This window comes from Etheostoma cragini, chromosome 11 (assembly GCF_013103735.1).
Source record: "Etheostoma cragini isolate CJK2018 chromosome 11, CSU_Ecrag_1.0, whole genome shotgun sequence".
Classification (NCBI taxonomy): domain Eukaryota; kingdom Metazoa; phylum Chordata; class Actinopteri; order Perciformes; family Percidae; genus Etheostoma; species Etheostoma cragini.
This window is the reverse complement of record NC_048417.1, coordinates 18,319,781-18,345,425: the sequence shown is the minus strand read 5'-3', so window position 1 is coordinate 18,345,425 and position 25,645 is coordinate 18,319,781. Positions and strand designations below refer to the sequence as shown.

Below are 25,645 nucleotides of genomic sequence, written 5' to 3'. Positions count from 1 at the left end.
TAATGAATGTTTGTGTGAAACCACTGTATGATTTACCCTGTTTTTAAAAACTTCAATTAAAAGGCGGCTCTCCTCTCTAAATTCCAGGGAACCCATGTGTGTCAAACCCTTGTATGAACGGAGGGATGTGTGTGAGCTATAAAGGGCATCAATTTACCTGCCACTGTCAGCAGGCATGGACAGGGCGGACCTGCAACCAGGGTGAGCTACTCTCCTTTTCTTACTGACAGCGAGCAACTTTATTTATTTTGTGTTGCAGTGTACCCAAGCATGAAATCTTCAGAAAAATGTTTTTTTTCAGCACAGACATACATAGTAAGATAACCAAAAATTTGAATTAAATAAGTGACAGGGGTCTATCCCTTCAAAAGTTTGTCTTTCTGGATCCTCAGATTGTCTCCGGAAAAGTATGAAATAAAATCCAAGTTTAAAATATTCTTTTTCTATATTGTCCTGAGTGCTCTTTTAGAAAGTATATAGTAATACTCGTATGTACTGGTGTGTGCAGATGTGGATGAGTGTGAGAGGGACCCGTGCCCTGTTGGGTCCAGGTGTGTGAACACGCGAGGCTCCTTCAGCTGTGAATGTCCGCTGGGCTTTGACCTGGAGGACGGACGCACCTGCACCAGAGGTAAAACCCCTTTATTACACAACAGTAGAACAATAACCAATCACAGATGATATAAATATGCAAACACAAAGTATTTATTAATTCAAAGTTGTTTCCCCAAAGGCCTTCTTTTGATCACTTTTTCTCCCTCCACAGCAAAGGCGTTTCTGGGAACTTTCAGTTTGAACAGATTGCCGCATGACCCCGTTATCTTCAAGAGCGCCACCATGCACGAGATCCAGAGAGAGATTATTCAGCTGGTGAGCGGTAGCACACGTTATTGCATTGTCTCTGCAGATTTCTGAGCTCCATTCACATTATGTGTATTACTGCATCTCTGCTACACACTCTCTTCCTGTCTTTCACCTCAGCTCAATGCTTCGTTGTCAGTCCTCCAAGGTTACAGCCGCTCAACGCTAAGTAAGAAGTAAGTTTTTGCCATCACTAAACCATTCCATTTCTGTGATCTTTCAGTATGTTTTTGTTATATATTTTCAAAATAACAAAAAAAAACATGTTCATAATTATGTCCACCCCCCTGGCCTTTACATTTCATAGGCCTTCATTCGAGCAGGGCGCTTCAATGTTTTTAAAGCAAGGACACCTTAGTTTAAAATATATATATAAATATAAAATGTATAAAATTAATTTTATTAAACCTAAAGGGAAGGGTGGCTTTAGCCTTTGGATATACCTACTAAACTAATAATTGTTGAAATAAGCGGATGAAGATGGATGGATGGATATTCATATATTTATACATCATGTTTTAATGTTAAAATGTGGAACAGTAGCTGTATTTGTTGATGGCTACCTAACACCGCCAGTCAACCTATCATCAATGTTGTGTACATTTTTACAAATAATATTTTGGATTCATGTTATTTGTAATGTATATTTTCAGACATATTTAGTCAGATATATATATACTTATATTTTTAACTATCAAACAATAATTTGGTGGCCCTCTTGCAGCAACTCTGAGGACCCCCTGTTGAAGATATCTGCATTAGAGTAGATCTAATGTAAGAAAGAAAACAGATGAATGATGCAACATGGATATTTTGTCAGTCTACACCTTTGTTTTGACCTCTGATCTCTTTCCAACAGAGGAGAGGCTGGAGTTCGTATCTCAGCTGTCAACATGTTTTCCATTTCCACCGATGTGACGAGCGCAGAGGTCTACAACAGCATCCAGATGTCTCTAAACAACTGTAGCTCCTCATTGGCCCACTGCCGGATGGTCCTGCTCCACCAGCTCACCTATCAATGTGAATATAATAGCCCGTAATCATAATGAACATCATCAGGTTAATTTTGCTGATTCTAACCAAAAGTATTTCATGTTTTAACTGGCGTACTCTAATTGTGATTGAGGACAGGCTACTAAAAATAGCTATGAATGTGTTTGCATCCACTAGAGGGCAAAATTGAGCTGTAAACAGCTCCCACAGTTGCATATTTACATCACTTAAAAACGTAATCATCCGGCTGCACCCCCTCCACTACAGGGAATTCTACAATAACAGCAAAGGACAACCGTGCACTACCATAAAACACTACAAAAAGATTGCTATGAGCTCACACACACAGTAGCAATGTTATGTAGGATGCTCGTTGTGTACTAGAACTGTAGGTCAATAGATTCGGACTTGCTCTTGAGATAAAACCTAATAGTGAATTGAGAGAATCAAGGAAGCTAGTTTGGGGTTTTCTGACATCTTGGAATCATCTTGTCCAAATCATGACCATGATTCCTGTGTTTCTGTAGTACTGACTAACTGTGTCCACACTGTGTTCTAGTGGAAAGTTTGTGTGTGGCCCAGAAGACTCAGTGTGATACAGAGCGCTCCACCTGCACAGACAACAGCGGCACAGCCAACTGCCAGTGTCTTCAAGGATACTACAAACACAACCCTGACGACCTGTCCTGCTTAGGTGAGCTCAACGTGTGCTACTTACTGTGAGTGCATGCGTTTTTATGTATATATGAAAAAGCAAACCATATATTACCCTGATTAAAATTGACCAAACATGATTCAAATGACCAGGTCAATGCTTATTTCCTAATAAAAACTAAATAGAAAAATATTGAAAGTTCTCATGAAATTCATTAAATCAAGAATAAGGCAAATCAAAAAAACAATAGTGGTTGTAGACCTCCGTATTAAAACTTTTTCTGAACAAAACATCTTGTTTCAGAATGCGGGGATGGCTACAAGCTGGAAAATGGCACCTGTGTTCCGTAAGTTCAGCTTAATTTATTTTTTTCCTTAAAGTATTGATCCACTTATACTGAACAATAATTTAAGTCCAGATTCTTACTGCAGATTCTATGTCTACCTTTAAGGTGCATGTTCGGATTTGGAGGATTCAACTGTGGAAATTGTAAGTGACCCTAAAAATCCCTGAACAGGCGAAATATAACCTATTCAGCTTCAATAGATAAGATGTTTTTTTGTAAACTGAAGTTACTAATTTGATCTTGTGATCTTTACATATGTTTCTAAAGTTAAGTATTTAAAATACCGTTATGTTACTTTGCAGTTTACAAGCTCATTGCCGTTGTGGTCTCACCTGCAGGGGGCGCTCTGCTCCTCATCCTCATCATTGCTCTCATTGTCACCTGTTGCAAGTAAGACTGCTGTTATTGTTAACACAAAACCTTAGAATCTTAAATTACTTTATTGTTGATACTGTATTTTCAAGTTCATAATTTAAACAAGTGATCCTAGACCATAAAACACTAACTAAACTATCTGGCTGAATATTTCAAGAGTATTTCAAAGCATCAGTTTACCCAAATTACCAAAAAAATACATTTCCTCAATTTGAATGGTTTGGTGAAGTGAATAACATGGGTAATATGTGGTAGAGGTTTAACCTTTTTTCTTTTTTTAAATGTTTGATGTTTAAGGAAAGACAAGAATGACATCAACAAGATCATCTTCAAGAGTGGAGACATGCAGATGTCCCCGTATGCAGACTTTGCCAAAAATAACCGCATATCCACAGAGTGGGGCAGGGAGACCATAGAGATGCAAGAGAACGGCAGCACCAAGAACCTGCTGCAGATGACTGACATTTACTACTCTGTAAGGAGACTTACAATACAACTTTCATTACACCTCCCACTCCTTCTTTTGTCTTCATTAATATTAGGCTTTGTTTTGAGTGTTTGTATATGTCTTATAAATCACTTTATTAGAAGAACCTTTTAAGTACATATAATTCATTTTCTGTGTGTTCTGTGCCCTTTCCTCCAGCCTGCGTTACGTAACTCCGATCTGGAGAGAAACGGCCTGTACCCGTTCCCAGGCCTGCCGGGTTCTCGCCACTCGTGCATCTACCCTGCCCAGTGGAACCCGTCTTTTATCAGTGACGATTCACGAAGGAGAGACTACTTCTGACTGCCCCACCAAGAACACACACACACACGCACACACACACACACACACAAAACTTACTATCTCTTGTACTGCCAATTGTGATGTGTTATAATGGTTTTCCGTCGCAGTGAGAGTGGAAGCCCATTTGACCATCTGCATTCAGGGCTGCACACTAACTATGTAAATGCAAATGTGTGTGTGTGCTTGCGTGCGTGCGTGTATGTGTGCATATTATGGAAGTGCACTTTTTTTACAAGTGAATTATTTCCTCTGCAAGTGTTAGTGTGTGGCCAATTTAGTGTTTTTGCATGTTGTATCTCATTTGCTTCTACTTACACATTACATTGCTGCCTCTGTGTTGTTAAAGACTGTTTAATGGGGTTTTCCTGCCTTGCAGGCAGCCTCTGATTCTCATTTAGTTCACTGTGTGATGAAAAACTATATCCAGATGCTTGAAATGCGTTTGAGGTAGGCAATCCATGACAGTAAACAATCACATCTGCCTTGTTGCTGCATTTTAATGCAGTGCAGTTATGCTTGACATACCTACACTGCATTACTGCACAATCTTAAATAAAAGCAGATATAATACTCACTGTGCTCAAAGACAGGAATGTGAGTTTATGACCACCAGGAATGTGGGGAAAAAAAACAATATCATTACTTTTTTTTTTTAAGCAGCAATGATGTGAAGTGTATGTGATGTGTAGCAAATAGACTAGTACATGCAGAAACATTGATACGGTCCTTAAAGTGCTGAAGTATGAATATGTACTGTATGTGCCACTGCTGTGATTTGAAAATAGTCAGTTTCTTCTTAGATAATAGTCTGAGAATAAAGTATTGATGGAACGAGATAATAACAAAACCACTGAAGGATGCGCAATGTTTGTTTTAAACGCCAATAGAAACTGTGGAACAACTTTGAATTCTGATAACAACGTTTATTTATTCCCTCTTTGTCCAAGTCCTTGATATGTAGCGTACTGGACACCCTACATACACTCTGACAGACTGGAAAAGGATAAACTTGCGGTGTGTCTGTGTGTGTGCGTGCGTTTGTGTGTGTGTATGTGTGTGTGTCTACGTGTGTGAGGAGTAATGAACTGTATACCAGAAGGATCATAACTGTCAATGAGTGTTTGAATTTAAAGAGTGTATCATAATTAGATTGCTTATTCTGACATGGAGTATTATTTTTATGTGACTGTTTTACTTCTTTGTGTTTTTATATGATTTGTTCATTCTGGCGTTTTAGTCAGACGTGCTTATTTAAATAAAAAATTTGCACAGCGGTATTTCTTCGACTCCATTCTGATGCTAATTATTTTAAGGTTTATCTAATCCTCGACTTTAAACGGTTTGAGATCAAAATTGTTCGAACTAAATTACTGTTAATGTATTTTAGTGGTATTGCGCATTCATAACATTTTTTAGTAGCACACAGCGCAACGGGACAGGATAAACAAAATTACTCAGGGTCACTGTTTTTCTTTTAGTCTTTATTTTCAGTTTAGATTTTACAGGGTTAGAGAAATAAAGAAGTATTCAGATTACCCATTAAAATTTGTATTATCAACAGGATTACAATCTTAATCCTACATACTGGACTATATACCTGTCCTCTGCACATTCTATTTATCCTGAACTTTTGCACATCCATTAACATTTTCTACTCATCCATGCAGCCTCTTTTTTTCTTAATGGTAAATAGTTATTTGTATGTGTTATATGTCTCTATTTATTGATTGTTTATTTTATATTATAATGTTTTATATGTATTGAATATGTTGATATATGCATCAACAACCAAGGTAAATTCCTTATAAGTGCTACTTACTTGGCAATAAATCCTGTCTGATTATGAATAAAGTGTTGGAACTATTTTTTGGAGAGCAACAGCCAGGCACAGAGACTTCTCAGAGGCTTGGAATGTCGGTCACTTTGCCAGGAAAAAAGCTGGGTCACCACACAAAAGCACTTGTAATTCGCGAAGAAAAAGTTGAAAACCAACGAAAACTCTGACGTTTATTATGTACTGTATGTACTGTATGCATATCTTGCCACCGTAACAATCACTGTTTACATTGTGTTCACTTCAACAACACAACGCCATATCTAAATACTGATTTAGATTAAACAAATGACTTAACATTGTCAGGTAAGGTGATTCTCAGAAACATACAGTATGCTAAATTATGCCCTCCTTTGTGGGTAGTGGGCATTATTTTCATAATGTGACATTTCTGGTCCATTTTTGTTGTTTTCCCAGTAAAAAGGAACATCAAGTCTGTCCTGTACATGATTTTGCTTTTTAACGGGCCCTTTATTTTGTTCTGTAGTGCCATTTTTACTGTAGATGAAGTATTTCAAAACAGTGGGCTCACATATATGAGCAACATGAGGACTGGATATCAAATTGATAGACTGTCCATCACAAGCAACGTTTGTTGTTTATGCATCAACGTGTATATATTCTTATGACTGTGTATATTGACTGGTTCTAGCTTTCCCACGGCCCAAACCTGCATAGACACATAAAACATGTGACACAGCGGGGCAGCTTCTCCTCCACTCCGAGAATTTAAAGTCAGACGAGAGTCACTGTCACTGGGATCTCTCAAGGAGTGCTCAACTTTCTCTATGTCACTTTCTATTTTGTTAATGTATTCACCAACGTCTTTTCAAACGACTTTTACTTTAGTACTACGTTCTGCTTCTTGTTCACCTCGCAGTACATGTTAGGCACCATGGTCAACTTGGCCATTGGTCAGGGTATATTCAGGCAAAGGGCAGTTCATGCCTGGAATGCACTCAAAGCAGTGTGTGGCGTTGGCATGGTAACACATATGAAAAATTAACCCCGGCCAGCTGGCATCAGGTGAAATGGCTAATACTGTAACTGTAAATTACCAAACGTTGGTGGGATTATTATTATTGGGCATGGGATATGGTCGTGTTACTTGCAATCATTTATCTATAGTGTGAGGTTTCATTTGATGAATGTATAGCAAAATAAAGATGGATGAACATTTTTTGTCCAGTGGGTTGTTCTGGCAAAACACTTCCAGAAGAGGTTTTCATCATGCTGGGACAAACAGCAGATACATAATGTACACATGTAATGACTGGCATCAATAGAAACCAGAAAGTGCTGCAATGATGGTATGTAAAGACACACAATGAGCCTATTTGTGTGTTGTTACATCATCAAAGGCGCATTCCCCCGATTTTACACAGCAAGTTCAGTTTACTCTTCATAAGGGGAACTACTCAGTCTGTGAACACTCTTACATAATGCTTTTTGCGGCTTTAAAAAAAAAAAAAAAACTCATAACATCACTAGGGTGTCTAGGGAAATGCCCACATTGAGTTGCAGTATGGGATGTAGAATCCTGCTTATTTGGAGCTTGACCCATAAAATCTTCAATTCTGTCTCCTGTGACTCTATAAAGGTGCAACACTAAAGTATTACTCAGAACAGTAGGATTGCAAATAAATATAAAAACTATCATTAATTGAACATGGAGTAATACTTGTTTCAAAATCAAACTTTGTACACACACAATTAATCTTGTTGCAAAAAATGCGTCAATACATCGAGTTAAATATGGGGTAATGTCCGTATTGCTTTTTCTTGGCATTTCACAGTAATGTGCTTTATTTGTATTTTCTGATTTGCATGAGATGCAAAGGCTATAGATTTGTTACATTGCATATGTTTGGACAACCTTACTAGTTTTATTTGTATGCTCACTACAAGGACAGATGACACCAAAGTGAAAACAGCAAACAGATTAAAGATGAACTATCTTACATGTGTCATAATTAATGGGCCTCTAGTTGTCCTCAACATAATGGCTAATGCATTTTACATGTTTTGCTCGGTCTGTCCACTTCATGAAGAAAGGATCAAGTGACCTCTGACGCTTCTCCTGGGGACCTTGATGTGCTGTACAATCATTTACCTGATGCCAGTTATCTTGATGGTCTTTTCTGAACTACAAGCTGAAGGCATTGAAGTCACTCAAATCTGACATGGGGGGGCACTCAGCAGACTGTCCACTGCTATGAGCTCCTCTGTTGGGCTGAACTTCTCCCACTGCACCCAGATTGTACCTGCACAGAGAGCTCTCTTCATCCACTACAGCTGATTTGCAAAGATCACAGCAAAACATCAAGAATGATGAAAATGTATTTCTGTCAACGATTTTGCCCTTCCTTGCTGGCAGAGGTCAAACTCTCTAAAATGATGCCTTCATGATCTGCCGGAAATTTTGCAATCCAGATTAAACACACGTGAACAATGTACTAAATGTATCAAAAAAGCATTGCTGAATACAAGTTGCTGAATTGTGGCAAACCTTTTGAAGAACAAGTGGCAAAAGTATGCATCCTACTGTTTTATATTATTGTTCGTTGTTTTGTATAAATATAGCTGTGTGCTTCTTTTGCTATTCTTAACATTTAGTGGTCAAGTTCATTACTTTTCATTGTTAAAATATATCTAACATATTTGCTCTGTATTTTTACTCCTCATTCTTTGTAATTAAAATGATATCTGTGCTGTTGTTGCATACTTAATACAACTAAGACAAAAAAAACTCTTATTTTAGTAGTCTACATATTGTTTTGTTATTTTTTTATCCTTTTCACATCTGTCTACAATTGTGCCAAAGCCAAAGTTTAAGGTGTTGCAATCACAAGATACAATACACAATCAGAGAAAACAAAGAAACAATCTCATCATTGCAAAATCTGTATCTTGTAATTATGATGACTAACTTCAATTTAACTAAAACTTACATAATTACAATATCCAGATTTTGTAATTATGAAAATACTTGTCATGTAGTTATGAAATAAGATATCCTATTTATAAGATAGTTTGCCATAATTAAGGAATTGTTGGGTGTTAGATCCTAAATTTAAAAATTATAAGATAGCCTAATCAAGTGATAAATTATGGGATGTTTTGGGGTGAATGCAGTGCACTTCACACCTATGTATGCAACCAAGTAGGAAAAGTACGGTAGCTGGTAGTCTGAGCTACTGCAGAGATCGTGAAGGCACCACGGGTCTGGTCCAGCCCCTCCTCGTTCAGCTGTGTTTAGTTCTGTCTCAGCAGTTGATGGGTGAAGGAGGCGCAGTGTAGGGTCTCTCGATATTCTGGGCAAAATAAAAGTCACCGTCGGACATTCAGTTGGATTGCCAGATGAACAAGGCAGATCCAATTTTCTGGATCGGGAAAGAAAAAAGAGGAAGATTTAACATCAAATTCAGCCGTACGTTAACGTTACTGGAATAAACGATGTTATTAAGTCAACGGTTTCCCTCCTCTTCAGGTGAGGAAATCAACGTTGCTGTTAACGTTATTACAATATTATATGGAGTGTTAACGTTAACGTCCGTTATTGGACTTGGTTTCGCTATCTTAGCTAGCTCTTGTTTTTAACACAATATAAGTGACTGTACGTGTCACGTCGTTGTTAGTTTAAATAGTAACGTTACGTTTAACCTGTTGTGGAAACAGCTAGCTAACTTTATTGTTAAGTCGGGAATCTGCTTCAAAACAACAGAGCTTTTAACTAACGTTAGTTAACATCATCCGTTGGCAAGACAAGACAAGACAAGGCAGCTGTATTTGTACAGCAAATTCCAGCAACGAGGCAATTCAGAGTGCTTTACATAAAACATTAAAGAGCAGTTAAAAACGATTTAGATATTAAAAACCGATAAAATACGAGAATTACGAAAAATACGAGAAGTAAGCTAGCTAAGCGCTATAAAACAGGGAATCCACTACGGTTGACCCAAATAATCTGTGCATCAGGGACAAAATGAGGAATTTAGCTAGCAATATTCCCGTGTGTCACCACCAAAATATAACCATACGTTAACAATAAAACGCTTCAACGTTAGTTTTTCTGGCTACACGTGTGGTTAAAGTTGTCTATTTTTTCCCATCAGTGTTATATGATAGTGTCTCATTGCGAATCAGTCTTACTCCACCACTTTTTATGGTTTGAGTATTCCGTATTGCTAGACGAACAGTATTTTGCATATTTGTGTAGATATATGATTACAATTCTGGTAGGATTGCAGTTCAGTTTTTAGGGCCTATTTTGCATCAGAAGGGGAAATGAGCTACTAATGTGTTTTTCTTACTGTCAGGTGATTTAGGGTGCATTCTGTGAACTTTGCTGTCTTGGCTACCTAGACCATCAGGGGTATGACCCCAGCCCTGACTAAAATCCTAAAGGATGGCCATGGGATCCACCTGTCCTCGCCTCCTGCCTCTGTCAGAATGGACTCGGATGGGAGAGCCATGTGTAATACTGAGCTGGAGTATCAGATGAGGTCAACAGATGATGGTGACATCCAGAAGATGTGGCTGAACCTTTCCCTTTTCCCCTCTCTGGACTCTAGTCTCCCTGTTAGCCCCCTGGACGTCCCTGCCAACCCTGTGCTTTCCCCATGTCCGCGGGACTCTGCCAGCCAGTTTGAGACGCTGCTCTTCCCCAGCCCTGCTTCCCTCCTCAGCCATCTTTCCTTCAGTAAAGGCCTGAGAGATTCTCATCAGGTGGCCTGCGTCTTCCCAGGTGTGCCAGACATGTTTTTAGTCCCTGAGCACAATAGCCAAGAGGCTTGTCTGCTGCATGGATGCAATGCTACTCCCGAATGTGGGACAGATGGTGGTGATGTGTATCACTCCTCTCATGTCCTTAGCAGTGTTCCTCCCTCTAATTCCTCCGGGGAGATAAACTCACTGGGCTGCACTCCCTTCTTTGCACCCCCACTTACGGAGACAAAGGGGAAAGTGGCTGGAATGGTCTGTCCTCCTCCAGCTTCAGTGCAGCCTTACAGTGGCAGGGTGAACTCCAACCAGCTGGCATTCAGGGCTGTGCTAGATGCGGCTGTGAAGGAGCAGCTCTCCAGGCAGACAGGGCTGCAGAGCCGGGCTCAGAGGCTGCAGAGGAGACTGCATGCCCTACTAGGAGAACACGCTTTGCTGCACTGCAATCATCAGCTGGAGGGACTAGAAAGGCACTGTCAAATCGGTGGGGTGTCTCTGGACAGCCTGGACTCCGTACATTACATACCGCAAGTGGGAGATAACTGTTCCTGGGTCGAGTTGTCCACGGACTCGTCTTCCTTCATAGAGCTCAGAGAGTTCAACCTTTCCAGCAAGGCTGTGCTCAGAGGCCTGCAGGAGGCTTTGGACTCCGAAGCCACGGCCAGCAGCAGCTCAGAGGAGGAGCAAGAGGAGGATAAGATATACAGCAAAACCAGGACTTCACCTGTGTGAGTACCCAGCAGCTGAAAGTAGTTTGTATGAAGCTGCATACATCCTGTGAAACTCTGCACATTAATCAAAAAGACTACCATTTTAAAGCCCTGAAGGTGAATGAGTAGCAAATTAAGTGAGACCAGTCTCCTCGTCTCTTAAGTTGTAGGCTGCCATAGAACCGAGGTATTTTTTCTCATTTTTAACGTTGTGTGTTTCTAAGAGCCACAGTGTGTATCACATGTGTCACAGCTGGTTACAATCAGCTATAGACATGCTACAAAGGAGGGACTTTAAAAATCCCCTTAACCAAGTATTTTGCTTATAAAGTTCAGTGAGGTGAATCATATGGTTTCACAGTGTCAGATATGATGTTACCAGCCAGTGTTGACAAAAACAATCAGAAACCATTTCACAAACTTCAATGTACTCATACTGGTGAAAGGTTCGGTTGCCAGAACCCAGCTGTGGTTCACGCTGGAGCTGTTGGCCTTGTTCTAATTCAGAGTAGGCCAAACAGAGGAGGATTCGTACTCTAGGCAACCTTTAAGATCGGGACAAGAAAGACAGCCAAACTCAGCAATAGGGTGAAAGTTCTTACCAATTTGTTAAGAATACAAATATGGTGTGAATTGGAGAGACTTATTTCCGGATGACAGGATAAGTTTTGGGAAGTCAGCTGTCTCAGGGTATGTTTATCACTGCGCCTCTGGGTGCATATTTCACTTGGCCCTCAGTCAAGTTTACAGTGTGGTTGTCATAAGCACAAGTTTTGTCCTCCCAGCTATGGAGAGTGTGATGCCGTTTTTTTAGACATGCACACACACATTCTTTTTCTATGCTGCAGTCATAACACATTCAGCAGACAAGCCAGCTCTCTTTACCCATGGGCTAGGAAATAAACATTGCCATGCCAGCAAGCCTGTAACATGCCAGCCATTCTGGGCCACCGTGCTTAGTGCTCCTAGTTTTAGTGAAAAATATTTATGAAGTTTGTGTCTGTGTGTGTATGTGGTTTGGATGGGCGGTGCTGGGAGTCGTAACGTCATAGGCAAGGAAAAACAATGGAAATCCTTTCAGGAGAGTTTTTATAGGGTGCTAACAAACCACACAACAGAATCAACTTACAAAAAACTGTGCACATTGCAAACAAAACTATTATTATCAGAATTTTACATATATTTTTGCATTGATCTGTTTAATATAGTGGCAAATGTCCGAAATTAAATACTTAAATGAGATACTCTCTACTTTCAAATACAGGGAAGGGAGCAACTGTGTTCAAATAGAACTGCAAAAACAACAACAAAAATAATGTTGTGCTTTTTGGACCAATAACATATCCAACATGTTGGTGTCTCGTTTGCAGCATACACCATGATTGGCACAAAATGCAAGGACCAACAGACCAAGTGCAAACATATCAAATTCAGGTCACTTTCTAGGTAAATTAATCGACTAAAAACCTTTTTTTTTTTTTTTTACTACATGACCCTCACCCACACCCCACATTCCTTATAAAGATCATCCATATGGCTGACAGTAGAGAGTGACAGGAAACATTTTAAAGCGAGACCAAGAAAAAGAGAGAAACAGGCATATCCAATAGGCCTAACTGGAATTGAATTGAACTGCAGAATACTTCTTAGGCCAGTTGCCCATCATTCCAGGACATCCTGGAAAGGAACATTTACTGTGCTTGGATGAGAATTTCAGTGGTCATACACAACGTCAAAGATATTTCAGAATGTATGCAACGTGTCAAGCTTGGACAGTCTTTGGTTTGAGGACAACATTGTCCAGCAAACAAACCTCTCACTCAGATGGGTATACTGCAAATCTGCTTCAGAAATGTGGGGACGTCAATGTTAAGACAGTAAGGGTCTTGGCTTTAGTCCAATTAGACCTTTCTTTCTTTTTCTTTTGTCATGTCTGGTATTAGTGCAGCAGCATTTATTTCTTCAGTTAGGCTAGATATAGTCCTTCAACCCTTCTGTTTTGTTTTCCTGAATCAGTGAAATAAACAAGCGTTTTTGGGGAATTGGACATGTTTATTGGTACTGAGAACAGGAATGTTTTTTTTTTTATGGGTGTTGTGTGTGTGTCTTTTTATTTGGCCAGCTTTAGTCATCTTGGAATCGTCAGCTCCCCTTTTGTACAAGTCTGCCTAACAAAGCGCTGTGGATTGTAAGTAAACCTCTCCCGGGGAGTTTTTATGGCCGGTTCCTCCTTGAAGGGGATATCTCATTGCTGGAGACGCAACAGGTCATTGTCCTCCTTCCAAAAAGTCCATTCTTCACTCCATTCTAAGTACAAACTTGTAAAGCAGTGACATGGTCTGAGTTTAATTTGAAACCCCAAAGCACAGGCAGCAGACCTTCACACCTCCAGCTGTTGCTCATTTTCAGTGTTCAGTACGTTTGTAATTTTTGTGAAAGACTTCGTGTTGGAAAGTTTAGGTGCAGGACACACCCAAAAGCCCTAATGCCTCTGCAGGAGCCAAGAAACACTATCCAAATAGGAGAGTTCATAAACCCACAGCAACTTGCTGGGGCTGGCCTTTACTTTCTCACTGTGGAGGGTAGCCAGTGGATTGCTAGACCCCAAATGTTATTCAGCATAATAATATCTCCATGAAAAACGTGTATGTAAATATGTAGGCTTCTTGCACACTTACAGGTATAAAGCAACCAAAATCACATTTAAAAAGTAGTGCCCAGGTTTGGAATATAAGTCCTGTTCGAGACCCTTTTCTTAGTTCACCTTACGGCCTACGTTTCTTCTACCGTCCTTTCTCACTGACTCGCCTACTGCTAGTCTAAGGAATATTCTCATTATGCAACTAAAAAGAGCAGCAAGGAAGCCGAGTCTGGCCATTATCTGTGCAGGAAAGAGAGAACCTTCTTCTACTTTGTCATTAACCAAGGCTTTGTTTTCATTTGCAGCGTTCTACTACAAACTGCGTGTAGCCTAAATGTGATCAGAAAAGCAAACACATTTTGGCTAACACACTTATATTATCTACCCCATAATACCAATCAGTATGATCAAATCCTCTGTGTGTAGCTGCTTGCTGACTGGCCTAACCTTTCTCCGTCCTGCGTCTGAGTGTTTGAAGTTGGGGGATTCCCTCCTTGTCGTAGCCAAGAGCACTGCCATAGCAACTGCAACTATTGCCCTTCTGGAGCCAGCCAACAACACACACACACACACAGAAGATAAATGTTAACTGAACAGGCTAGTCCCTTGGAAACATACTATAGATACGTTTTATTCTTTGGCCCAGATAAGCTTTAATGCTTTAGGAAAATCCCCCATGCTGTTAGGATGCTTAACAATTTACACACCACATTGCAACATGCTTGGTGTAAAATAGGTCATAAGATGACAGTGCTGCAGTTCAAATGTGTGAATTAACAAATGGTTTGGTCTGTCAGTGCTCTCTTTGTGTTTCCCTGTCCTCCTTCCAACTTTGTGTAACTTTTCCCTCTTGTGAGACACATTTCCTGCTAACGACTCCCATATGCTAACCTTTTGGTGCACTTCCAGTTAATGGCCATAATGAAGGTTTAGACTGCATTCAATATCTTGACATTTTTCTGCCTTCATGGCTAAATTCGCATTTTGAATGATCTGATTATACGGTTGTATCAGGACCTAAAGCCTTTGAGATAAATTAATAGAATACTATAATAGCACTACATGAGTTTTAAGTGTCCTTCTCTGTCGTCCTTCATCCCCCTGCCCCTCTGCCGGCAGCAGCAGTAGCATTAGCTGTGAGAGGCGGTGGCTGGAAGAGAGAGCGGAGCTGGGCAGCAGATGGAGTTGGTTGCAGCTGCGTCTGGCCGAGCTGGAGGGGAGGACACAACAACTGACGGAGCTCCACAAGCACATCCGCTCTACCAAGGTAAGAGAGGAGTCCTTTGTATCCAGCTCAATAAGTGGCGGTTGACATACTGTACCAACTGGCAGCCATAGATCATTAAGGGACCTTAATACAAGTCAGTTTTGTGGGAAGAGAATGTTATCCAACTTCTGCTGTCTTACTGTGATCAAATGATTGGCACTTTAGCTTAAGTATTTAATGGAAAGGTGAGTTACTATAGTTACATTTGAAAGCTGCATAAAGCAATACAAACAACTTTTGATGATCTGCTATCACTATGAAAGGTTAAATCTATTAATGGTCCTTATGGTCATTTTTTAAAGAGAATACTCTAATAATTGTATAATCAATGTATAATGTGTGGCAGAGTGTACAATTAAAGACTTGAAAATATGTTCTTTCTACTTTTAAATACTAATAATTGTGAATAATGGGTTGAAATGTCCAAACATCAAACCCAGTTAACATAATTTAATCCATGCAGACCCCATCCAAAGTACAGTGAGTGTTTTATATCTATATGTATATGTGTGTGTGTGTGTGTGTGTGTGTGTGTGTGTGTGTGTGTGTGTGTGTGTGTGTGTGTGTGTGTGTGTGTGTGTGTGTGTGTGTGTGTGTGTGTGTGTGTGTGTGTGTGTGTGTGTGTGTGTGTGTGTGTGTGTGTGTGTGTGTCAGGGTGGTGTGGTGCTTGCAACGTCCCAGCCAATGACAGACAGACAGATCCAGCAGACCCTTCTGACAGAAATGGAAGGGTTATCCTGCACAGCCTCGAATGCAGACACTGAACCTTGCAGCCCCACACGCCTTCTGCACAACATAGAGAGACAGGTAAGAGGAAAGAGCTAGTGCACACACAAATACTGGGTGTGTGTGAAGAGTCTGGAATCATCAAGAGAAATAGTAAACTACCACTTAATACACTAAGTCACGAGAAAAATATCCTTTTGAATGTTTTAAAGCATATCAGTCAGTGTGTCAATCAGTGTTCTGTAGAAAAGCACAGGAGGTTATGTATTTGTAATATGTGTGCAAACGGTGCAAAAAGGAGCACCTTGTTCAATTGTATTGGTCTGTTCTGTACGTTCAAATGCATGAATTCCTGCTGCTTTATAAAGCCTACAGGTATTTAATATACCCAAAGGGGGCGTGAGTGGATATGCTGAGAATTGTCTGTTAATCTCATCTAAGACTGTGCAGACTTGTGCAGTTTTAATGGTATAAAAAGTTATACTTACAGCTATACTTACAGTGTGCATTTTAATCTGTTTTAGTTTGTCTATTGTTGTCATTACTTAGAATTCCTAATAGGGCAACCGAAACTACTCACCATAGCTTTAATGCCAAAATGAGCACCTGCACCAACTGATGTTCACTAATAAACCTCAGCTTTGTGTTTTGTTTTCGCTTGACAGAAGTGAGTTTGTTTGGCCAGAAAAGTGCAAAAAATGTTTTTGGGATGTTAAAGCACGTTTGTGTTGTGTACTGGGCAGCAGTTGGTATGTTTAAGCCACACTGAGCTCTGCAGTGAAGCAACTGAAAGATTCTAAAAGCATAAATAAACAATAGAAAAATAAGTCCCAGGTAAATGAAAATAACCAGAATAATCCTTTAGTGTTGCACCAGACAAATGTGCAACTTGGAAGCACAATAGCACAGAAATACAGAAATAAAATGAGCATTTCCTGTGTGAATCATCATATTGTACTGTGTACTGTGATCCTTTCCAACATCACACAGCATACTCGCAAGTTTGACAGTCTGATCAGCCCATAATCACTTATAGCAAACAATATCCAAGGACAAGAGAGTCTGAACACTGTATCTAGGTTATTCCATCTTGCTTGAATGGACTGCCTACTTACTCACTCACTGCTGCTAAACAGATACATTGTTTTTCACCCTGAAGTTTAATTCACCACTTGTCTGTGATGTCTTCATTGCAGAGTGCTCAGCTCAGCCAGATTGTCAACAGTCTGATGCTTCCTCTGAGCTTTTCACCTCCATCCAAACAACCACAACCACACACCTGGAAAGGCAAGAGAGCCTTCACAAGGTAGAGAACACACACACACACACACACACACACACACACACACAAGTGTGTCTCCCTATTTTTGTGGGGACCAGTCATTGTCATAATGCATTCCCTAGCCCCTTAACCTAATCTTAACCATCAAACCTAAATGCCTAACCTTATCCCTCACCCTTACCCTAACCATAACCTAACTCTAACCCTGATCCTAAAACCAAGTCTTATTCCTCAAACAGCCCTTTAAAGTTGTGGGGACCAGCATTTTGTCCCCACAAAGCTGTCAAGACCCCATAAGTATACTGTATTCCCGGTTTTTGGTCCCCACAAATTCAGTTAAACCTAATACACACACACACTCACACAATATGTACATGTAATATAAAATACAGAACAGAGAAACTCATACTGATAGAGGTTTGATCATTGTCCAGTTTAGGCTAAAGTCTATACTTATCAAGGCTGAGAGCATGCTCCATGTCTGTATAATAACCAGTAATACAGCCTGGTCGGTCCCCACCATCTGGCCTGACTTGAATCATCCCTTCATGTCTTTCCCTTCTTCTGCATTTTAAGGAAGAGGAAATCATAAACCAACAATACATCAGAAAAAAAATTGCTTTTTGAGTGTTTGTGATCCCATCATGAATCATATCCCTGACATTTCCATGACCTCACCTGATCTCGCCCCTGCAGTGGTCAGAGAGGAGACTGTGTTTTTGTGCCTGGGAGCTCTAAGAGAAGGAGACTGGCTACCAGGAGGCTCTTCAAAGCTGATATGTCATGTGTGTGTGCCCGGACCCGACCCCTGGTCACCTACCACAAGCCTAAACTGTTCACTTTCAACACCTGCAACCCCAGCAGTTCCCAGGTAGGCACACATGCAGTCTCCCCCATTTCTCAGCCTGTCCATCTGAACCATTTACATTCACAGCTGTCAAAGCACACATGCACATTCTCTGTGACATACTCAGACCCTGGAAACATTTGTCAATATTTATCTTCCCGTAATTGGAATACTGTAGCTACAGGGTAGATGTACACATCCCTGTCAACAATGGAAGTCTGTACCTGAAGATGCTATGTCTTTATTTCTGGGATTATTTTCTGTTTAAATTACAATGTGTCCAGTTAATTTTATTATAATAATTAATAAATAACGTTTTTTTGGGCCTTTCCACCTTCATTTGATAGGAGAGCTAGGTGAGAGAGGGGAGACGGGCATGAAATCATCCCAGGTTGGATTTGAACCCTTGACTTCTGCGTTAAGGCATAAACCTTGAAGTACATGTGCGCCTGCTTTACCCACTGATCCGACCCGGCCACCATATTGCTCATTCTTATTTTAAATTACTCTGGGCTTCTGAAACAAATCAATTTCCCCACAGGGATACATTAGTGTCTATTCATTAGTGCCGCTCATGTCCCTGTGCAGCATAAGCCGGTGTAGATAATGGATGGATGCTAAAATACAACCCCCCCCCAGCACTATACTTAATTAGTGTATTGCTGCCAATATTTACCTCATTGCAATGTACCACTTATAAATCCCAGTTGTAGGCTGGCTGATGTGTAGAAGTTGTAAAACATATGCATTCATTTATTTCATTGAAATTATTCATTTCAAATGTAACTATCATGCAATCACCCCACGTCTGCCTTGGTGTTGGAATACCATTTGCTTCAAATAAACAAGTACATGTAATTTTTCAAAGCTTGTGCCTTGAATTAACCAAGGGAACTTGCTATGTTCTTGCCAGGTTAAGGGTCACTTAGTTGCCAATGCCCTGCTCAGTTTCACACATTTTTTGTAATATGAACTCTTCCACTAACATTGTACAATTATATCCAATATCACATACACAATACTTTTTACGTTTTGCAGAAAAAACTACTTTAAATGAATGGCTATGTTGCAGAAATCATTAATGCAGCTTTAATATGGCATGTTTTAACCTTTTAAGCCAATTTGAACAGGCAGTGACAAGTTGACCAAATTTAGTTGTGACTGAGAGGTTTAGAGAGGACTATGAGTCAATGGTGCCTATGATAGAAACACATATTGTTCTAATCCCTAACTAGCTCTTCTTCAGCTCAGATAGAAACATGTAAACCAGATTACTTCTCGTTTCAAAATCTTACATTTTAGAATGTTAACATACTATTGGAGTTTACCTTCTTTACCTTAGAGCCCAGAGCAATTGTATGTGTCATAATAAGAAGCAGCACCAAGCCACCACTAGCAAAACGCAAAGAGAAATCTAAGTTAATACTGTAGTTAAAGAAACCTGTCCTGACTGACTTATACCTCATTAACTATGCTCTTTTTTACTATCATGTCAAAACTAATTGCTTCTCTGTTTTCTCTTTCTTGTGCTTCAGGACTCTGGGAAGTCCACATCCACCCTATCTTCTTCTCTCTCAACGTCTTCCTGTTCAAGTTGTTCATCCTGTGATCCTGTAGTCCTGTGCCCTGATCCAGACTGCAGCTCCAGTAGGGCCCTGTACTCCAGGACCCCCAGCTTTACACCCCACCCTAAGCTGTCTTTTTCATATGGTAGGAGCCACAAAACATAGTTACATAACATTTGCTAGTGAGAAAGTCCTATACAATCTTAAACATTTAGGAGGATGAGGAAACTCTAAGCAGTTTTTGCTTGTATGTTTTTTTTAAAATTTTGTTTAAAGATAATTTTTTAGGGTATTTTAGGACAGCTGATAAATGAAAGGGGGAATGACATGCAGCAAAGGGCCGCAGGTTAGAGTTGAACCCACGGACGCTGGATTGAGGAGTAAACCTCTATATGTGTGTGCCTGCTCTACCAACTGAACTAACCTGGCCACAATTGTTTTTCCTTTGAAAGACATTGTTGATGTTGATTTATTTATTTTTCTATAAAATGTGTAGTCGACAAGAGTAATTTCTCGTTTTCACATTTGACTTGGTAGACAGTATGTTGTCTGAGGTGCAACACACGCTGGCCATATTGGATAATTTGCCAGTTGACGTTTATAACACACCGGACGTGACAAACAGAAGTAGACTTAATCAGTGGTGTATCGTGATCAGGATGCTACTGTGTATGGGAATGTTTAGAAAACTATGGATGTGGTTGCTTTGTTGCCGCCATACACTGCCAGTGTGTTGCTTGCTTGCGTTCAGAGATGTACTGAGTAATTGATCATAAAAGTGTTAGATTGTTCAAACTGTTTTGACTGCATACTAAAAATTGTCTTTATCTTTTTATCTTTTTTTCCCCAGACACTCCTCGGTCCCACCACTTTAACAGGGTCCGCACCAGAGAGGAATGGTCCCAAAGGCCTATGGTGTTCAATGCCCAACCATCCAGTCTAACACACTACAACAGACACAGCTCCACACCACTGCACAATAGTAAGATCCTGCCCTTTACCAATATTGATTACAAAGCCTGCACTGTTCTATAGGGCTGGGTATCATTCAAAACTTTACGATAACCGTACCAATACCGTGACTTTGATACCGGTTCCTAAAGATACTTTTTTCAATGTCAATTTGATAAAATCCATTATAAGAAAAGAAATTGAAACATTACACATTATGGTATGAATCTTATTCATGTTATAGCTCCACTGAGCCTTACGAAGAGATTAAACAATTCACGTCTTTGAAAGTTGAACCTATCATTACTGTGAGCAAGGAACAGAAAACTGTCACCTGCCAAGATAATGGCACAAATGGTTAAGGATTAGCTTTTGTACACTTTAACCAAAGCGTAAAATCCCTGAGGGAGTGAAGGGCAGATTTTAATGAAAGGATATTCTTGTGGTGTATTTATTGTGTGTGTGTGTGTGTGTGTGTGTGTGTGTGTGTGTGTGTGTGTGTGTGTGTGTGTGTGTGTGTGTGTGTGTGTGTGTGTGTGTGTGTGTGTGTGTGTGTGTGTGTGTGTGTGTGTGTGTGTGTGTGCCATTATAGGTCACAAATACAAGCAGCATGCAAGACATCATAAAAGCAGAGTTATGGGTCTGTCACCTATCAGGATTGCAGGCTCTGCTCAGAGTCGACACAGGAGAGCCAATCAGAAGAAAAGGAAGACGACACACATCCACAGGCTGATAGAAGGTGTGTGGATGAAGTGTGTGTTCATCTTGTATACCAGGTTTAAAGAAACTCAGTTTGTCATATGGCTACAGTAAAAACTATATTTTGTGTGTGTGCGTGTGCGCGTGTGCGTGCTCATGTGCGTGTTATACCCAGATGAGGAAGATATCCTGTACCAGCTCTGTGACAGTTCAGATGAAGTGCTCGAGGAAGGCTTTACACAGGCCTCACGCAAGCATGCCTCACAGGTAACACACACACATTTTTTTAATGTGTAAACTTGTGAATAACCCTCAGTGACATACACAGTAATGCCCTAGCCCTTATCTTTACCCAAACCGGGTCTAAGATCAAGATTAGAATTGAAGCATTGAATAAGGTGGTCATTTTACCTAAACCCTGTATCTCGGCAACGTGGTGATGTAGAAGGTCTTTGAGTGTGCGAACGCCTCTGAATCATTGCTCTTAACTGTCACACCATGTTTCCTTTTAGGGCTTTGTTCGCAAACGCCAAGGAGAGAGTAAGTACAACATCAACAACATTGTCATCCCCATGTCTCTGGCTAAAGTGGAAAAACTGCAGTACAAAGACATCCTCACACCCAGGTAGGGACCAAAGCTGCTTCTAAAGAAGTTGCACAGAATTCTGAAGACGCTGGCTTTGTATTTTAGCTCACAACAAACTTTTTTTTTTAACGAACAGTCAGACTTACAGCTCATGACATTTCCTGATCATTGCCTCCAAAAATTGAATCATAATGTCTTGACTCTTGATCATGCCTCTAGAATCTTACGCATGTAGTTGTTTGTTTATTATGTTGTCATTTAAAAACATGAAAAAAATTGAATGCTCAACTTATTTTGTCTTACGAATCATTTTCACAATTTCCGGTGCATTTCACGCACTTCTTTTACATCTTAATGTGGCTATAATTAAACACACTGTTTTTACTCTGACGTAGAAAGATGCTGTGCACACTCTGTCATTGTTGTCCTTCAGCTTAAAAGGTTTTTCTTTGCAGTTGGCGGGTTGTTGACACCTCATCTCTGATGAACAGTAAGGCAGAGAAGGAGGAGGGCAATGAGGAGGGACAGGTAATATCTCATTCCGTTAGAAATGAGCCTTTTGTGATTATTGAAAAAGAAAATATATTTGTTTTTGTGTGTGTTTCAGGTGGAGGATCTCACAAACAAAGTGTTTTCCCTGAGACACCTGGACTTAGAACAGAGAGAGAAATTCCGCTGGCCCTCATTGGGAAAAAGAAAATGCTGCAGGCTTCCTAAAAGGTGGACACACACACACACACACACACACACAAACAAAAATACACACACAGCCTCAGAAATGCAGCAATCATTTGAATAATGTTACATCGGGTGATAGCAAAATGCAAGGTGAACTCCATGCCTCAGGTGGGTTTGGGAGAATGAATTGGCTTTCTCAAACATCAGAAATGTGAGGTAGTGTTTGTCACATGTCATGCTTTTATCAAAAGATGATGACAAATAGATACATTTGACAATTCAATTATTGCAGATTTGGCTTGCTCATCTCCGTGCATGTAAATATAGCCTGTGTGAAAGGGAAATGTTGAGTCATTTCCTATAAAGTTTCATGGGCTATGCTTGTTTTTTTCACTCCAGATCTGGCAACAGGTTGTCAGGCAGTGGGGGCGGGATGTGCACATCAGGAGAGGAGAGCTCTGTGGAGTTGAGTTGTGCTCAGTTGGATACTGATGAGCAGCAAAGCTCAGAGGAGTGGCTGGTAAGATCAAAAGCACCACAGCTGTAGCACCAAATCCCCAAAACAAACTTGGAATATCGGAGTATGATGATTCAAGTGCCATAGGAGGGAACTCGTGCTCACTCATACACAACAATCTTCTATTGGCTGTATCGTTTTATCACTTCAACCCCTAAATGTTGCTGAAGGTTTAATTCATGTAACATTTCAGTAAAAGATACGTCTGTGCTATTTTAGCTTCAGAAGAGGCAGTAGGAGTATAGAGAGGAAAACATGGGTTTCAGAATAATCTGTACACTTTTCCAGGCAGTCATATTGTGTGAGATAAAAAGCCAAAATGCATCTTTGAGAGTCTACACAGATACTTGTCTCCACTCTGCTCCAGTTGTTGATTCTCTGATTGCAGTGATCTATACCACTTCACTTTGATTGTAGAAGGATTGGGTTGCTACTTAACCAGACTGGCCAAATCAACCATCTCCACAGCACAAATATCCCCTTCTTCACTGCTTTGCAATTCTTATGCACTCCAGCACCCACACAAGCCCTGATTAAAACCTAGAGGAAGAGGCTTCATAGCCATGCATCACTATAATACAGCCGTCAAAGTCTACATTTGATGAGACTGATGTTGAAAGAGCAAATATGGGAATTTTGGACATGCTGCATTCACTTGCTCCTTGGATGGTCCCATTTCCCGAGTTGGGAAGTTATTCTTCTGACTTTGATGTGATGCTAGAACAAAGATGTGTTATATTCCATTGCTCAGAGTGTTTAAACAACACATTGATAGCTGTTTCAAGTCTTTATATCCAGTTTAAAGCTTTATATGAATGATTTTATCCCAGACTTATTCCTGTACTAGTACATTCCCTAAAACCATGAAAACATTGCTGTACTTGACTTATCAGTATTATATATACCAATAACTTTTCCATCTAATTTAGCTTACACTACGTGGTCAGCAACCAACAGTTACAACCTAATACCATTTTATAGAATCATATGTGAGCAAGAATTTGATATGCAATACTTGAATTAATAAACGGTTTCTTGCCATCCACCTGTATTTGCTTTTGTCTACCATGTCACTGTGTAATATGACGCCAAAGTTGACTGGTCAAAGTCACGGAACAAAGATTTTGCCAACTTTCCAAGTTGTTGTTTTGACTTGAGGGGGCAGTCACCTGAATTATTTGGGGAACCCTTTTTTTTTTTTTTTTAATAACATATTTCACAATTTAACTTTTTAAACACAGGTCTCCATTAGCTTCTGTTGTCTAAAACAGGAGCTGCTCTTCCTGGGGTCTTTATTATTTCAAAAGAATATTACATTAACTGGATTACATACATACATTTATACTTACAATACATTTTTGCCCATTTCTTTATGTAGCTTTTGAAATTTTAAGCAAATATAAGGCTCCGTACATAGTTGATTTATGGATAAAAGTATTATATTCTCATCCTTGTGTCTATAGAAAGTGAGACATAAAGCCCATTCTAAACTCTAAAACATGCTAACGTGTCAAATATATTCAATTTACACATGTGTATAATATGTATGTATAATAAGACTTGTAGATTTTCTCAATTCCATTATATGCCCTCTGTCCTCCGGCAGCCTCAGACACCCTGGGACCAACGAGTGTTTCCCTTGGGTGAGGACGAGGAAGACGCCCTGCTCCCTGATAACCGAGAACAAGTCCCATTAGGGTGGTTAGAGTGTAGCGCTGCCTCCTCCACATCACAGGACTCCAACTCCCATCTCTCCCCAGCTCAGTCCTCTGGCACTACACTGCCATGTGGTGGACTAAGCCAGAGCTGCACACCCAATGGCAGCTGAGAGAGCAGTGCCTTACTTTTACATGTAAGTACGGAATTACTGAGAATCCCGTTTCATCTTTTGTTCATATGCATACTAAGTTTGCTTGTGTGTGCCAGAACTTTTTGCTGAATCATTATATTGTTTGTTCTACACAAATTCTCAATTTGATCATTCATTTGGCAAGTTTTTACTAAATAGTTTCTTTATAAATCAATAAATAATCAGATGTAAGACATTTATGAAAAAGACAATTCACACTAATTTAGTCATGTTTAGTAGTCAGTTTAGTTAATCGTTTTCTTTGTCATTCATTCAAAAATGTAGTCATTCATCTTATTTATCTGTGCATTTATGCATCTGTCAAATATGTAAAGAGTACCGTCAATGATTTATTCATATGTAAATGGTTCCTGGTTTCATTTTTCACAATGTGCTAACTGATTGATTGATGCAGGAATAATTAACAAAGGCATAATTCATTAATTCATTATTCAGAGGAATTTGAGGTCATTTAGGAAGTTAAATATTTATAAGAAAGATTGGAAGGTTTGTTCCATTCAGTCATTAGATCTTTATCTAACATTGAGAGTCAACATATAGGAGTGTTTTTGACAGTTACTCAAATAGTTCTATTTGCCTATAAACATATATTAATACATGTTGTATTTTCTCTGCAGAACTCCACATGTCTGGGACAAGGAGGAGAAAATGTGCCATGGAAACCTTAATGGGATACTTAAAACATTCCAGAACAGTGATGTGATGTTATTTGTATAATACTTTAAAAAAA

General features: G+C 39.8%; 2 protein-coding genes across 10 annotated transcripts in view; both read left to right on the top strand.

Annotated features, from left to right (window-relative positions):
* heg1 (heart development protein with EGF-like domains 1) overlaps nucleotides 1-17,275 on the top strand; it is a 19,557-nt gene extending 2,282 nt beyond the window's left edge. Inside the window, exons 4-16 of one of the 5 annotated variants that reach the window (XM_034884960.1) lie at nucleotides 88-201; nucleotides 509-631; nucleotides 767-870; nucleotides 982-1,037; nucleotides 1,586-1,624; nucleotides 1,721-1,881; nucleotides 2,414-2,548; nucleotides 2,813-2,855; nucleotides 2,961-2,998; nucleotides 3,158-3,245; nucleotides 3,528-3,705; nucleotides 3,877-4,043; nucleotides 17,233-17,275. In XM_034884960.1, coding sequence (XP_034740851.1) covers nucleotides 88-201; nucleotides 509-631; nucleotides 767-870; nucleotides 982-1,037; nucleotides 1,586-1,624; nucleotides 1,721-1,881; nucleotides 2,414-2,548; nucleotides 2,813-2,855; nucleotides 2,961-2,998; nucleotides 3,158-3,245; nucleotides 3,528-3,705; nucleotides 3,877-4,020 — 1,223 coding nt within the window. In that variant the 3' untranslated portion in view covers nucleotides 4,021-4,043; nucleotides 17,233-17,275. Of the gene's footprint in view, nucleotides 1-87; nucleotides 202-508; nucleotides 632-766; nucleotides 871-981; nucleotides 1,038-1,585; nucleotides 1,625-1,720; nucleotides 1,882-2,413; nucleotides 2,549-2,812; nucleotides 2,856-2,960; nucleotides 2,999-3,157; nucleotides 3,246-3,527; nucleotides 3,706-3,876; nucleotides 5,294-17,232 lie in introns of those variants that run through there. The other 4 variants (XM_034884961.1, XM_034884959.1, XM_034884958.1 and 1 more) reach the window with 4 other exon arrangements.
* Nucleotides 9,083-25,645, top strand: kansl1l (KAT8 regulatory NSL complex subunit 1-like). Of its 5 annotated transcripts, none has more exons than XM_034884954.1 (17): nucleotides 9,083-9,344; nucleotides 10,174-11,302; nucleotides 11,618-11,622; nucleotides 15,041-15,194; nucleotides 15,849-16,001; nucleotides 17,117-17,226; nucleotides 17,899-18,073; nucleotides 19,585-19,759; nucleotides 20,465-20,596; nucleotides 21,158-21,304; nucleotides 21,440-21,531; nucleotides 21,777-21,889; nucleotides 22,306-22,378; nucleotides 22,458-22,570; nucleotides 22,928-23,048; nucleotides 24,652-24,897; nucleotides 25,533-25,645. In XM_034884954.1, exons 2-16 carry the CDS (start codon nucleotides 10,232-10,234, stop codon nucleotides 24,871-24,873), a joined length of 2,856 nt encoding a protein of 951 aa, XP_034740845.1. In that variant the 5' UTR covers nucleotides 9,083-9,344; nucleotides 10,174-10,231; the 3' UTR covers nucleotides 24,874-24,897; nucleotides 25,533-25,645. The 5 variants fall into 5 exon arrangements, with proteins under 5 accessions (XP_034740845.1, XP_034740843.1, XP_034740847.1 ...); XM_034884952.1 differs by having other exon boundaries at nucleotides 24,649-24,897; XM_034884953.1 differs by having other exon boundaries at nucleotides 9,085-9,344; nucleotides 10,220-11,302; nucleotides 24,649-24,897.